We start from the raw sequence: 12,965 nt of genomic DNA, 5'->3' as shown, positions 1-12,965 counted from the left end.
AGGTACCACTGTACATTATAGACATAGCCATTCCAAACACTCACAATGTACAAAACACATTCACTGGAAAAATTAGCAAGTACACAGAATTCACCCAGGAAATAAGGCATCTGTGGAGGATGGATAGTGCTTATTGTACCTGTCATTCTCTCATGTACAGGTGTGATACCACACACACTACACAAAAGCCTGGAAACATTACAATTGAATAGAAATACATACATCACACTACAGAAGGCCACAATATTTAATACATGCCATATTGTTGGAAAATTCCTGAATACTGACACTGACACATTTATTTACTTTTAGTTTTGTTTTGGTTGCTATGCCTTGACTCTGGTCCGGCATAGTACACAGCCACTGGTGTCAACAGAGTATAACCCACTACACCCAACATAATAATATATTTTCATTAATATTTAGTTAATAATATTATTATACATAAACTGCAGGTAAATGTATAATAGTATGTATGTATGCAGTGAGAACCTCACAGGTTGCAAGATAGGTTTTAGTAAAGTAAAGCAGAATTCCTTAATATGTAGCCCAAAAAGTAGTAGGTCAGCCAAATGTAGTAGCATAAAACCCTACAGATATATCAATCTGCTACTTGCAGCCCAATCTTGCAATCTCAAATACCTGCCATATTTTACGAGATAAAAAAAAGGGTAGTCCATGTGTTACTGTAAAAGCAAAGACAAATTAGAGTTATTCTTGGTCTGTTGTTCTTTCATAGTACGGAGACACTTTGATCAAAACGAACAAGTTAATATACACACATCACAATTCAGACAGAATTTTCTCTTTGAATTTCGAATTAACCATATTTCGAACTAACCAAGTTCTTTAACATGTAAATCTCTATATCATCATCCGGGACAAAAGTATAGTTATGAACTAACAAGATTTCAAACTATCAGAGTTCAAATTAATGAACATTTCCTGTATATAAAATGACTAACATCAGAAGCATATCAACACTACATACTTGATAATCCCTGCAGAGGTAATCCATCATTACTCCAAACCATGGCCTCGCATCCCGCATCCCATCTCAGGTGCACTTCCTTCCCCAACCAGCTGTCCGGTATCTGAATTTCCATCTAAATAATTGAAAAGGTAATTTAATGTTTTAGAAAGCTTTATCAAAACAAGATCAATGAAACTAAATTATTGAAACTTATGCTATGCATTTATCGAAATAACTTAATGAACTCATCGATAGACGTACTTTGAACCAATGAGTGGACCAAGTGGGTCCAAACGAAGACCCGGGTTTAGTTTCGACGAAATGTCCCATTTCAACGGATTCTTTGAAAGGAACCCGTCCGCTGGCGGCAAAATGAGATAAATAAGACAATTGGGCACTTGAGGGATATAATTTTCCGTATAAATTAGCGTCGGTAAAATATTGAGAAGAAATGAACTTTTCAATCCTTTCGGTGGTCGTCCTCTTATTTTTCATGATGGCCGCCATGTTAAAGTATCGGTTATGATGCGCTCTACTGAATAAAATTATAATTACATGGAGTATATTAATTTTATAGGTTTATTCTATAAATTTCCTCTTGTATATTTAATCAGGATCACGAACAAACGCGTAAACAACTCGGAGTAAATACGACAACATCCACGCATCTCCATTTAAAATCTCGTACTCCCATTGCCATAGTGTTGCCAAACTCTACACATTGAAAACGAAAAAATTAAATTCGATTTCATTTCGTCTGTAAATCAAAAATTTATGCAACTTTAAAATGTTTTTAAAAATTTATTTTAATAAATTATAAAATTCAGATTTAAAAGAATTTATTTTTAAATAGTAACATCTTTATTGAAAATCTACAGGTTTCGCCGACATAAAAAATATGTATTTTTCTTGTATCTTTTTAATATATTTTTAAACTCTTTCCGCCCTGTGGGCATTAAGAGGGCCTCTTTTAGTAGGCCCATTATGGGTTCGGCCAGGCCCACAATGGGGCGACCGGGTAGTGAGGGACGGTGCCCGACATATCCGAACGGACCACCCCCCGAAAAATTCCTGGGGATTTTTCGACCCGTTCGGATTCGATCTCGGGACTCCAGAGCGGTAGGCTGCCACCTTGACCGCTCGGCCATCCGGCCTTTTCATGTATCTATATTATCTATTAAATATTTATTAAAGATCTAAATTATTATTAATTAATTAATAATTTAAACTATATTATAATAGGAGAATAAATTTAATGGATGATATTATTAATATATAAATTAGTAATTTTAACCTTAAAATTCAATATTGCATTAACTCGTGCACACATGGGCATAGTCTGTATATTTACTAGTCCCAGCACTGCTATTATTTTCAATCATGGAACTATTGCTAAATAACAGCGATAGAATGCCAAAATAGGTGAAGACGCGTTTTTCGTTGGGCAGTTTCCGATTAACGAAGCCTTCACATTAAGGAAAGAATAAAATAGTGATAGTGAACAGTGCAGGATTTACGTATAAGCTACATAAGCTATAGCTTAGGGCCCCCACTTTTTTGGGGAGGCCCCAAAAAAATTGTCCGAGTGAGCAATTGTCATATATACTTAAATTTACTGCAGCATTATTTGTCCCAATGCCGCACATCCGGAACGTCCCATACTCTTCACCCAATTTTAAGTTAAAGATTTATTATTTCACTAGCCTATCTATATACTTCTTAATTGTATTTCAGTTTAACCCTCTAGGTATCCGAAAATTATATTTGGCACTGACATATAATATCTGGACTTATAAAGGGCCTATATCTCAAAGAGCTTAGGGCCTTATCAAATCTAAATCCGGCCCTGGTAGCGAATATGATAATGGAGTACTCTAGCACTTCTATTTTTAAAAATAATATAATTTCATTTCACTATTTTACTGGTACCTAAACTTGTTGAAGAAAAGCCTTATATTTTTTATTGTCAAATAAATTTCTTTGAATTTGGCGACCCCGAAAAATTTTCTCGCGACCCCCAGAGGGATCGCGACCCACGGTTTGCGCACCACCGAGATAGATGACAGGCACGACTCTGTTGTGAAAGGAAAAGTATATACTTTGATAACTTGTTACCTTAAATATATAATTATAGTTATTTATTCTTTATTTCTTCAGATTACAAATGAGACTTAATTTATGAAAAAACTTAGTAACGTTCTAAGCTATTTTTATGTTTTAAATTAATTAAATGTTTTCAGCTGTTTTCTAATTCCTAAGCTTTCCAAGTTAGAAGGTATATGAAAAAAAGAGGAAAAAAAATGTAAAAGTAGAAACATATTTTTACGTGTTAAATATTGTTTTCAACAAATTTTGTAAGATACTCGTTTCGTTAATACGGCGGGTTAAATTCTCAACCACCGCCATAAAATAAATCATAACCTATTTTAATTTTTCAATGCTTTTTAAGGCCAAAATACGTATTTATACTAACTTATACTAAATGCAAAATTATGTTATACGTATAACCAGCGCCGGATTAAGCCTCTAGCGAGCCCTAGACAAAATTTAAATTGCGGCCGCATTTAAATAAGTTGCTTCTAAACAAATCTTATATAATGTGACATTAGCGTCGCTAGCATGGGTGACACCCGGTGCGGATGTCGTAGTCTCACCCCAAGTCACACCGTAGTGTCACTCTTTTTAACTCTTTTATAAAACACTATTGAATTGTAATATTTTCGCACTCGAGCAACTTGAACGCTATATCGAATATGCGATGTCGCGACGTATAAGTGTAGATTTAGAAAATAAATCATAACCATCCATACATCAGTACTACCACGAGACGCGGCCCTAGGAATATTTCTAGATGGCGCGAGAGATCCCGTAGCGTACTGTACATTACTTCTGACGCACGGGTGGCTGTTGACTTTTTTTTTTTTTTTTTTTTAGGTAATGGCTAGTCGAGCGGAGCTTAGTAAGAATTGTTAAATACAGCCTTTTCTGTCCTATCGAATTTCTTAAATAATTTTTAACTCGTTTTCAAACAGAGAAATCTTCTGCACTGAAGCCGGGCCCCCCGAATTACGGGCCCTAGACATTTGTCTACTTTGCCTATTCGATAATCCGGCCCTGCGTATAACGAGCAATTATGCCGGACTGCAATTTTTAATCATCTTCTAATTAAAAAAAAAATTACGTTACTTTCGGTCCAGACTGGAAGTGTATGTACAGTTAATCGGGATCTCCGATTCCTAAGCTTTCCATATTTGATCTGGATTTTAGTGTGTCTTGTCCTTGTACTTCATACTTCTGATAACAATCGATCATGCCAATCATCTAATTCCGGTTTCGAGAAAATTTTGAATTGAAATCACGTAACTTCCGGTATAAATCGAAAGTTTCGTTTATAGTTAATCGGGGTTTCTTGCCTCAAAGATTGCCGTACCTTGTCTCGATATTCATCTATCTAACTCCGTTTTCGAGATTAATGAAAGGCGGACAAACAAACGACAGTGGGAATTTACAACCCAAAGAATAATGATTAAGTTTTGAAAAAATAATATTGCTGACTTAGAACAGGGCGACAATTTTAAAATATTTGGGAATCTTTGTATTATCATATATTATACTGTAAAAAATTGCCGACTTCGTTTCCCAAATGCAACGTGGTTAAAAAACGAGTAATTATTTATTGTGGCATCATCACAATGCTGGGCAGCAATATTTTAATCACATTTTTAAATTAGCGGCCGAAGGGGTTCTGGTAATCACACATCTTGCATCGATTAAATGGAATTTCACACATTAGCATCAATAATCGTTTTGTGATGAATTTTTCTGTTCAATTTAGTGTGGTAAGAAATTATCTGCGCACAAATCCCGCTCGTATTTCAGTATTGCTAACTCGTTAAAGATCTTCGTGCTTATCGTATGTTTCATCATACTTGCAAGCATCATGGTAGCTGGTTTTGTTCATCGAGAACTATCTTAATCTTACCCATTTTTGGTTTCTTAAGATCGACAATGTGGGCTGCCGGACTGCATGGAACGGAACTCGACACATCAGGTACAGACCGCCCTGGGTTCTTCAACAGCCCGAATTCCATGTCAGAGCGGTAGACTGAAGTCTTAATCGCTCAAACATCCGGCTGTCACGTTGTTTTCTACGTGTTGAAAGTAGCGACACTTCCATATAAACAGTTTCTTATTGTACAGCAGACACTTACACATAAATTGTTTTTAGTTGATCGGCAATGTCACATAATACATTATTTTGGTGAGAAATTGATATTCGATGTACACCGTTTCGTTCACGGCGGGTTTTAAGAAATTAAGTATGACATATATTGAGGACGTTCTGTATTTAATAATAACGGATGAAATTTGATCCAATAATCTAGTGTCTTATATCAGGAGTCACGGTAGTGACCCTGATATAAGACACTAAAAAAGTGACTAACTGACAACATATACAGGAATCAGAGTTTTTGATTTTCGGGGATCGATTTTTTGCCCCCAAACATCCTATGGTATTTTCCAATATCTAGTGTCGTTCGAAGGAAAATTATTTTCTTAGGTACTGTGAAAAATTTCAAGATTTTGTATAAAGCGTTTGCTGCAATATAAGCATTCGAAAAGTGGAAAGAAAGCGGTATTTTGCATTAATTACTAGTCTTTTAATTCATTGTTTCGCATTATTACTAGTGTTTAATATATTTTAATAAATAAAATAACGGGTTTATAACGTTACTAAATAAATAAATAAAAAAAAACACATTTACGATAGTCGATCTTTAAATATTTAAAATAAATCAATTACAGAAACGTGACTGCAAATAATGAAATCGATTATTTTTTTATTTGTAAATATGGCACGAACAATGTGTACGAGGTCGGCCATATTGTCAACGTGAATGCAAGTGTTTGTCAACATATGATCAAATGCATGGCCCTAGTTTGTCCGAGTGAAGAGAATGATTTTAAGAATCTGAGACATCAGTGTCACGATAATTATTTCCTTTCTATCCCTAGCACCAGCCTCGAATGCAAGGCTGATCCGATGGTCACTTTAATAAACGAAACCACGAAACGTCCAGGAAGTTTTAACCTTCCCGATTCTCTGTTTTCTAAAATGCGACTGCGATTAAAGAAAATACAGTGAAGCTTAATTCACACTGAGCGAATAGCGAAAGCGAATGCGAAAAGCGAAAAGCGATTTTTATTCGCTTGGCGAAATTGACCTATACAACCAAAAGCGAAAAGCGATTGCGAATTTTAAGGAACCAATCATTTGCAAGCGAGAGAAAACGTCATTTCGAAAAACAAAATGGTCGCTTCCGACATTCCGTCGTTAACTACGTTTGTTTATTTATTGAAAAAGAATGATACGTCAAAAAGAAAACGATGCTGGGTGAAGGAATATTAAACATCCGTAATTACTCTATTTACTCTATTGCGTAAAAAGTTTCTGTAGCCATCTTGAAAACAACAAGAACCACGTGACAACTAGCGGAAATACGATTGGTGGCGAAATTTTTGTGCTAGCGAAAAAGCTCAACGGTTCCGAACTTCGAACGTCGAACATTGTTATATAAGAATACAAAATTTAGTGTGACGTTAAAATATTCGGGGTGATAGATGAAAGGTGGCAGAGGTTGTCATTGATAAAACGGAGCAGATGACGAAGATGGGATGAAGCTAGAGACGGCGGCACGCCATCTGGTGCACGAAAACAGAAGCTGATCATTCATCATAAACGTCAAGAGTGAAGAGCCAGAGAGCGTAAAAGGGGCTAAAAGTTAGATTCTAATCAACCGACAAATAATTAAGCACATTAAATATTTGTTTAATAAAATTTTTAAATGTTCATTAAAGCAAATTAATAAACATATAATTGGTTATCCGAAAGGGAAACCCTCGTTGATTTTAATTAAAATCTCCGTTACGCCACTTGCATCCGGAAATTGTCATTTAATTAAATATAATTAAGAAAAAAATTAATCTTATAAACGGTTAAATTGATGATTTTTAATTTGATATTATTTACAAAAATTAGTTAATTACCTTGAAACATTTTTTTCTTCCGTAATTAAAACTTTTTTCCCAACTCTTGCATTAATTGGAGAGGTAAAAATAAGGAAAATATTTAATTATTTTCTGATTTATTAATTTTTTAATTAAATAGTACAAAAAATAACTGGTTATGAGAAATTATATCTTTCCAAACGATTAATTTGTAAATATAACAATATTTTAGGCTTTGAATCACGATAAGGTATAGAATCGCCCCTGAAAGTAAGCTTCGCCCCAATATAAAAAGAAGCTCTAGAGTTCAGCATAAATTAAATAACTTGTATATAATTTTGAGATGCAACATTTAATATTTATGTAATTTTCAATAGTATAATTCATCACTATAAGCTAGTAAAATCAGAATTATAATGCAATGAGTGCAGAATGCGTGGAAGATAACAGTAATCCTAATGATAACTTTATGGAAACAATATTAAATTAACGACTTTAACTAACTTTATAAATGATTTAAAATTATTTTATCCTGTTATAAACTCTATTTTAATTTTATATAAAGCATTAAGTAAAGATTTTTTATCATTACTTACTCTAAGAAATAACAAATTTTATCGTAAATTACAGTTTATTTTCAGTACATGCATAGTTTATTTATAAATTTTTACTTTCGAAAATGAATTGTTTATTTAAATTTATTATATTTTAAAATAATAATTTTAGAAATGTATTTTTATAAAAGAAAATTTTAAGCTTTCATCTCCATCGTTTGATGCTGAAATAAGAAAGAATAATGGCATTTAGAATGACACGTCAAAGGGCTACAGAGGAAGGAAGAAGAAGAGGAAGAAGAAGAAAAAAAATCCTATTAATGTAATAGTGAATGGTGACTTTCAAAGCTGTTTCTAAGCGAAAATTGCATTTAATGAATCAGTAAAGAACTTAAAAATAAACCTTTTTTTTCCGTTTCACCTCAAACAAAAGCAAATTGAAACAGTTAAAGTTTACGATTTTAACTTTCAACTGCTAGCAGTGAAATATTGCTTTTAATTATTAAAATACGGTTAATTATGATATATTTATTAAACATTTACGCAGAAATAAAATTGATAATCATATTTAAGCAGCGCTTATACATAATTCATCAACTGTACATTAACTTAATTAAGTCTGTTTGTATTCTTTGTTATTGTAACAATGAATGATAATACAGTCAAACCTGTTTTTATGCAATGGATAGGAACCGCATAAAAAACGCATAAAAAATCGCACGAAACTTCACGAGTGGCTATAAAAAAATAGTTTTCGCAACACAATTAAAAAAATATTTTTTATGCGGTCAATAGGGACCGCATAAAAAAGTCTCACATAGAAAATAACTCAAAACCGTACGAAATAGAATTTATTGACAACAGATGTCAGCACTTGACTGCATCGTCTCGTCTATCGTCTGTTTTACATATTTTTGTCCAGGTGGTGTTTTGTTGACTTAAAAAATAAATTATTTCATTTTTCGCATATTCATGCAATAATATTACTATAATAAGTGCATTTATGCTATAATAAGTTTATTTAGCTATAATAAGTCAACATGAGACACGACAAATCGCACGAGACTAGTCGCCAACTATACCGCACAAATAAAAAATCGCACAAAAAAGACCGCATAAAAACAGGTTTGACTGTAGTTTCTTTAATTCTTTTCTTACAATAAAAATATATTAGTGTTGATTATAACAATAAATTCCGGTTCTATTGAAGGCGAATCTCGTTGTTTTAGCTATAAAAGGTAAGAAAAAATTCGACTTAATTACTTCCATAGAACGTGCATTAATTTACAATAAATTTGGGATAATAATAGGTTAAGTTGAGCCAAAATAATACGAATTTGTTTAATTTTTCGTCTAAAGATTATAGTCAAACCTGTTTTTATGCGCTCTTTTTATGTGCAATTTTTATTTGTGCGATTTTTTTAATGCGAATTTTTAATTTGTGCGGTGTTTTTTGTGTGATTTTTCATTTGTGTGGTATAGTTGGCGACTAGTCTCGTGCGATTTGTCATGTCTCACGTTGACTTATTATAGCTAAATAAACTTATTATAGCATAAATGCACTTATTATAGTAATATTATTGTATTAATATGCGAAAAATGAAATTATTTACTTTTTAAGTCAACAAAACACCACCTGGACAAAAATATGTAAAACAGACGATAGACCAGACGATGCAGTCAAGTGCTGACATCTGTTACATCTGTTGTCAATAAATTCTATTTCATACGGTTTTGAGTTATTTTCTATGTGAGACTTTTTTTATGCGGTCCCTATTGACCGCGTAAAAAAATATTTTTTTAATTGTGTTGCGAAAACTATTTTTTATAGCCCTCGTGAAGTTTCGTGAGATTTTTTTTATGCGTTTTTTTTAATGCGGTCCCTATCCCCCGCATAAAAACAGGTTTGACTGTAGTTTATAAGCTGGATTTATGATAAATTCGATATAAACGGGTTAAACTAACGTAGTTTTGAGGGTGTTTCGATCTAATAGTTGGAGAAATTTCATGGGAATTAATATCTGGACTTTGTAGAGTTAGTGTCGTGGGAGGAGTTGATAGAAACAAGAAATTGCCAAAGCAAACAAAGAGCTAATCAATGAAGGCGTGGTTGTGTCAGCTTTGATGTATAGTGTTGTGCTATGGGTTTATTAGGGTAGGCATCAAGGTGAGACGAGATGTCTTTGAGATAGATGTAAGCTAATATATTGTGCGTTAAAATCTTACCTTAATACAATGCTTTGGTGCTTACTTAAATCCATACATTTCAATAAAGAAAAAAATAATGGCGACTATGAATATTTTATCATTACCAGGATTAAAAGAGAGTTAAAGAATAAAGTTTTTAATATTTTCACCAATACGGAATGAATATAAATCATTGAATTGTTTTCTGTTATATTCGTTTCTAAGGAAACTCGTTAATTAATTTTTAATATTGCAGGGTTGCAATTAACTAAATTAACTAAAAAAAAAAAAAAAAAACAATTGCGTTTAAACTGTTTTCACCGATTTTGTAAAAGAAAAGCGCATGTTTCTAAACTCAGTTTTCGATGTATATTCACTGTTAACTGACCTTTAGGCTACCCTATATAAGTTAGCGTAATTGTTCAAATTATTATAAAACTTATTCAAAAATATTTTTCCTTGGACTTTTATACACTATATTTACGTATTTTTAAAAACTCTTTTCGCCCTATGGGCAATAAAACGCCCTAAGGTGGACTTGACCGAACTGGCAATGGGTTCGAAAAAAATTCCCTACCCATTCAGTCAGGCTTGTCCAGTCAGGCCCACAATGGGAGCAGCGGGCGGTAAGGTACGAGACTCAAATTATCAGGAATTTGATCACCCACGAAACGTTCCTGGATGTTGCTGGCTCCGATTCAATCCTGGCTGCCCCAGGGCGGTAGGCTGACGCCTTAACAGCATCACCATCCAGTCGTATACATTCATATATAAGTTTTTTTTTAATTTGATAAATATTTTATATTTATTTTTATGTAGAAAATGAAGTTGATGAAAAAGATTTTTCTTCTGTTAATTTTTTTCTCATTCTGTGCTGTGGCATTGAGTTTCTTTTCAAGAGATGCCCAGGTGATTTATATATATATATATATATATATATTTCAAACGATTATTGATACAAACAAATTCATAAACATTAATTATAATAATGACAATTACATTATTATTATTATATAGGCAAGAAAACAGAAAAACGACGATCTTACTTCTCGTGCAAAAGTCAAAAGCTGCCGTGCGATGATTTTAATGGTTAGACTTTAAATGTTTACTCTTTATATTATCTAAATTAATTTTACAGAGTTTTGAATTAAACATTTGTTTTAAAACATTGTAAATTATTAAATATAAATCTCAAATTATAATAGTTAACATTTCTAGATATATTTGAAAATATTAAAAGATCCATTTTGAGCTTTCTTACTTGCATGAAGAGTTATTTCGCACCACTCTACAGTAAGCTTACAGAAAACTTGAGCTGTATTTTAGATAATACAAAATATATTTTCTGCAAATTTCTTTTCCATTTGCAAGTATACACATTCATTGCACAAGAATACTTCATCGAATGGATGCACGTAGCTTCGAGTATCATTTGCCAATGGAGTCAAATAACCTGGATTATTATTAAAGAATGGATCTATAGATTATTATGTATTTTGGAAGAAAATATTGCAAAAATGAAGCAAAAATTAAAGCCCGAAGATCTAAAAATTGTTCATCCAAGACAGAAGCAATATAATACTGTAAGAGAGAGTGACTTTTGCGAATTTTGGAAAATACCCGGAATCATTGCATTGGTTACTATTTTAATCGTAAGTAAAATGAAAAAATAAGCAATTACTGTATTTATCTATATTAATTTTTTTTTGTATTTTGAGTAAATATAATTATCTTTCAGTGCCAAGGAATTGAAATATATTTTGGAATAAACATTATTGAGTTTCTTTTAGAAAGTAATTTTATCAATATTTACTACTTTCATTATTTTTTTTCTTGTAGATTTTACTAAAATTAATTTATTTTTATTTATTTTTACAGCTGTACAAGATGCATCCAATATGTGCAATCTATAATGGCCTGAAATATAATTATTTCACGAAAATTTTCATGAGCAGAAATCAAAATCATTTAATTTTTATTTTTTAAAAAATTTATTTAAAATTTCACCAAAATTTAAGTTTTATCATTTTGATTCGCTTCATTTAAATAAACGCTAAAATTCAGTAAAATAATTTTTTTCTTGATATTATGTGACTTAAATTGCAAATAAATATAACATACATTTTTACTGAATTCCTCCCCACGGGGGAGAGGGACGGGATTAAGGCTTAACACTCCATATATTTTTTAAATTTATATTGCTGTAGGAAGTTTCTGTAGCCATCTTGAAAACAAGAACCACGTGACAACTAGCGGGAATACGATTGGTGGCGAAATTTTTTCGTTAGCGAAAAAGCTCGACGGTTCCAAACTTCAAAGCGATTCGCGAAATGGTAAAATTCGCCGGAAACGACGTCATGTCTGACGTGTTATTCGCTCTGTTTTTCGCTTTCGCCAGCGAATCACGTTCAGTGTGAACTAAGCTTAAGTTGTACGACGATCAGTTTCACTCCGAAACGTCAACGACTGTGGACGCGCTTAACCGCTATTCTCCACCAATGGCCTTTCGCCCGCCCGATCACGTGACCGTCTTCCTTCATTTTCTTTTTCTAGAACGACGGTAAGGCATTGGTCTTTCTCTTTTAATAATGTTTTCTTTTTCATTATATGGTCTTGAGCCTAAGCTATTTTAAAATAAATTTTCAATATCGCAATTACATTCTGCATCGCTAGCCATGATATAAGCCATGATTAAAAATGATATCGCTAGCCATGATATAAGCCATGATTAGAAATAAAATTATAAAAACTTACTTGGTGAAATAAAATGTGCGGTGGATATACATAACTGGTAAAAAATATTCTTCAATTGTACAAATATACTTTTAAAGAGAATTATAATTAAATATAGCTTTGTAAAGAAACATACATAAAAATAACATAACATCTTTTTTAATCTTAAAACAATTCAAACTTAGTCAAATGGCTCTCTACCAGTGGCTAATGGGTGGAATCTGCTGTATAGGACTGAGTAGAGTGTTCGTCGTTTGGATTATATGTTGGGTGACCGTAGTCATCGGTGGGGACCTCAGACGACGAAAAATGCGGTAGAGCGTTGACTGGGAGAAAGGAGGCACACAGACGACGGGTGTACTATAGATTACTCCCTATGGAATTTCAGTACTTTGATTATATATTTGAACTCACGGGACCGAGACGAGTTCAACGGTACCCTATTTTTGGACCGGAGACGAAAAATAAAAAAGTTATCGCACTTTTTAAGTTACCATACTTTTTTAATT

General features: G+C 32.8%; 2 protein-coding genes across 3 annotated transcripts in view; one reads left to right on the top strand and one right to left on the bottom strand.

Moving 5' to 3' along the window:
* LOC136977663 (alpha-mannosidase 2C1-like) overlaps positions 1-1,671 on the bottom strand; it is a 105,556-nt gene extending 103,885 nt beyond the window's left edge. For both annotated transcript variants that reach the window (XM_067273195.1, XM_067273196.1), the window contains exons 1-2: positions 1,235-1,671; positions 992-1,106 (exon numbers count right to left, since the gene is read on the bottom strand). In XM_067273195.1, the coding sequence (XP_067129296.1) occupies positions 992-1,106; positions 1,235-1,480 (361 nt within the window). In that variant the 5' untranslated portion in view covers positions 1,481-1,671. The remainder of the gene's footprint in view (positions 1-991; positions 1,107-1,234) is intronic.
* Positions 1,672-10,744: 9,073 nt separating this feature from the next.
* Positions 10,745-11,765, top strand: LOC136977680 (uncharacterized). Its single transcript, XM_067273226.1, has 4 exons — positions 10,745-10,812; positions 10,942-11,375; positions 11,462-11,516; positions 11,602-11,765. Exons 2-4 carry the CDS (start codon positions 10,989-10,991, stop codon positions 11,634-11,636), a joined length of 477 nt encoding a protein of 158 aa, XP_067129327.1. The 5' UTR covers positions 10,745-10,812; positions 10,942-10,988; the 3' UTR covers positions 11,637-11,765.
* The last annotated feature ends 1,200 nt before the right edge of the window (positions 11,766-12,965 follow it).

The sequence above is a fragment of the Centruroides vittatus genome, unplaced genomic scaffold (genome assembly GCF_030686945.1).
Source record: "Centruroides vittatus isolate TY-2023 unplaced genomic scaffold, ASM3068694v2 contig_466, whole genome shotgun sequence".
NCBI classification, from domain to species: domain Eukaryota; kingdom Metazoa; phylum Arthropoda; class Arachnida; order Scorpiones; family Buthidae; genus Centruroides; species Centruroides vittatus.
This window is presented reverse-complemented; position numbering and strand designations above follow the sequence as displayed.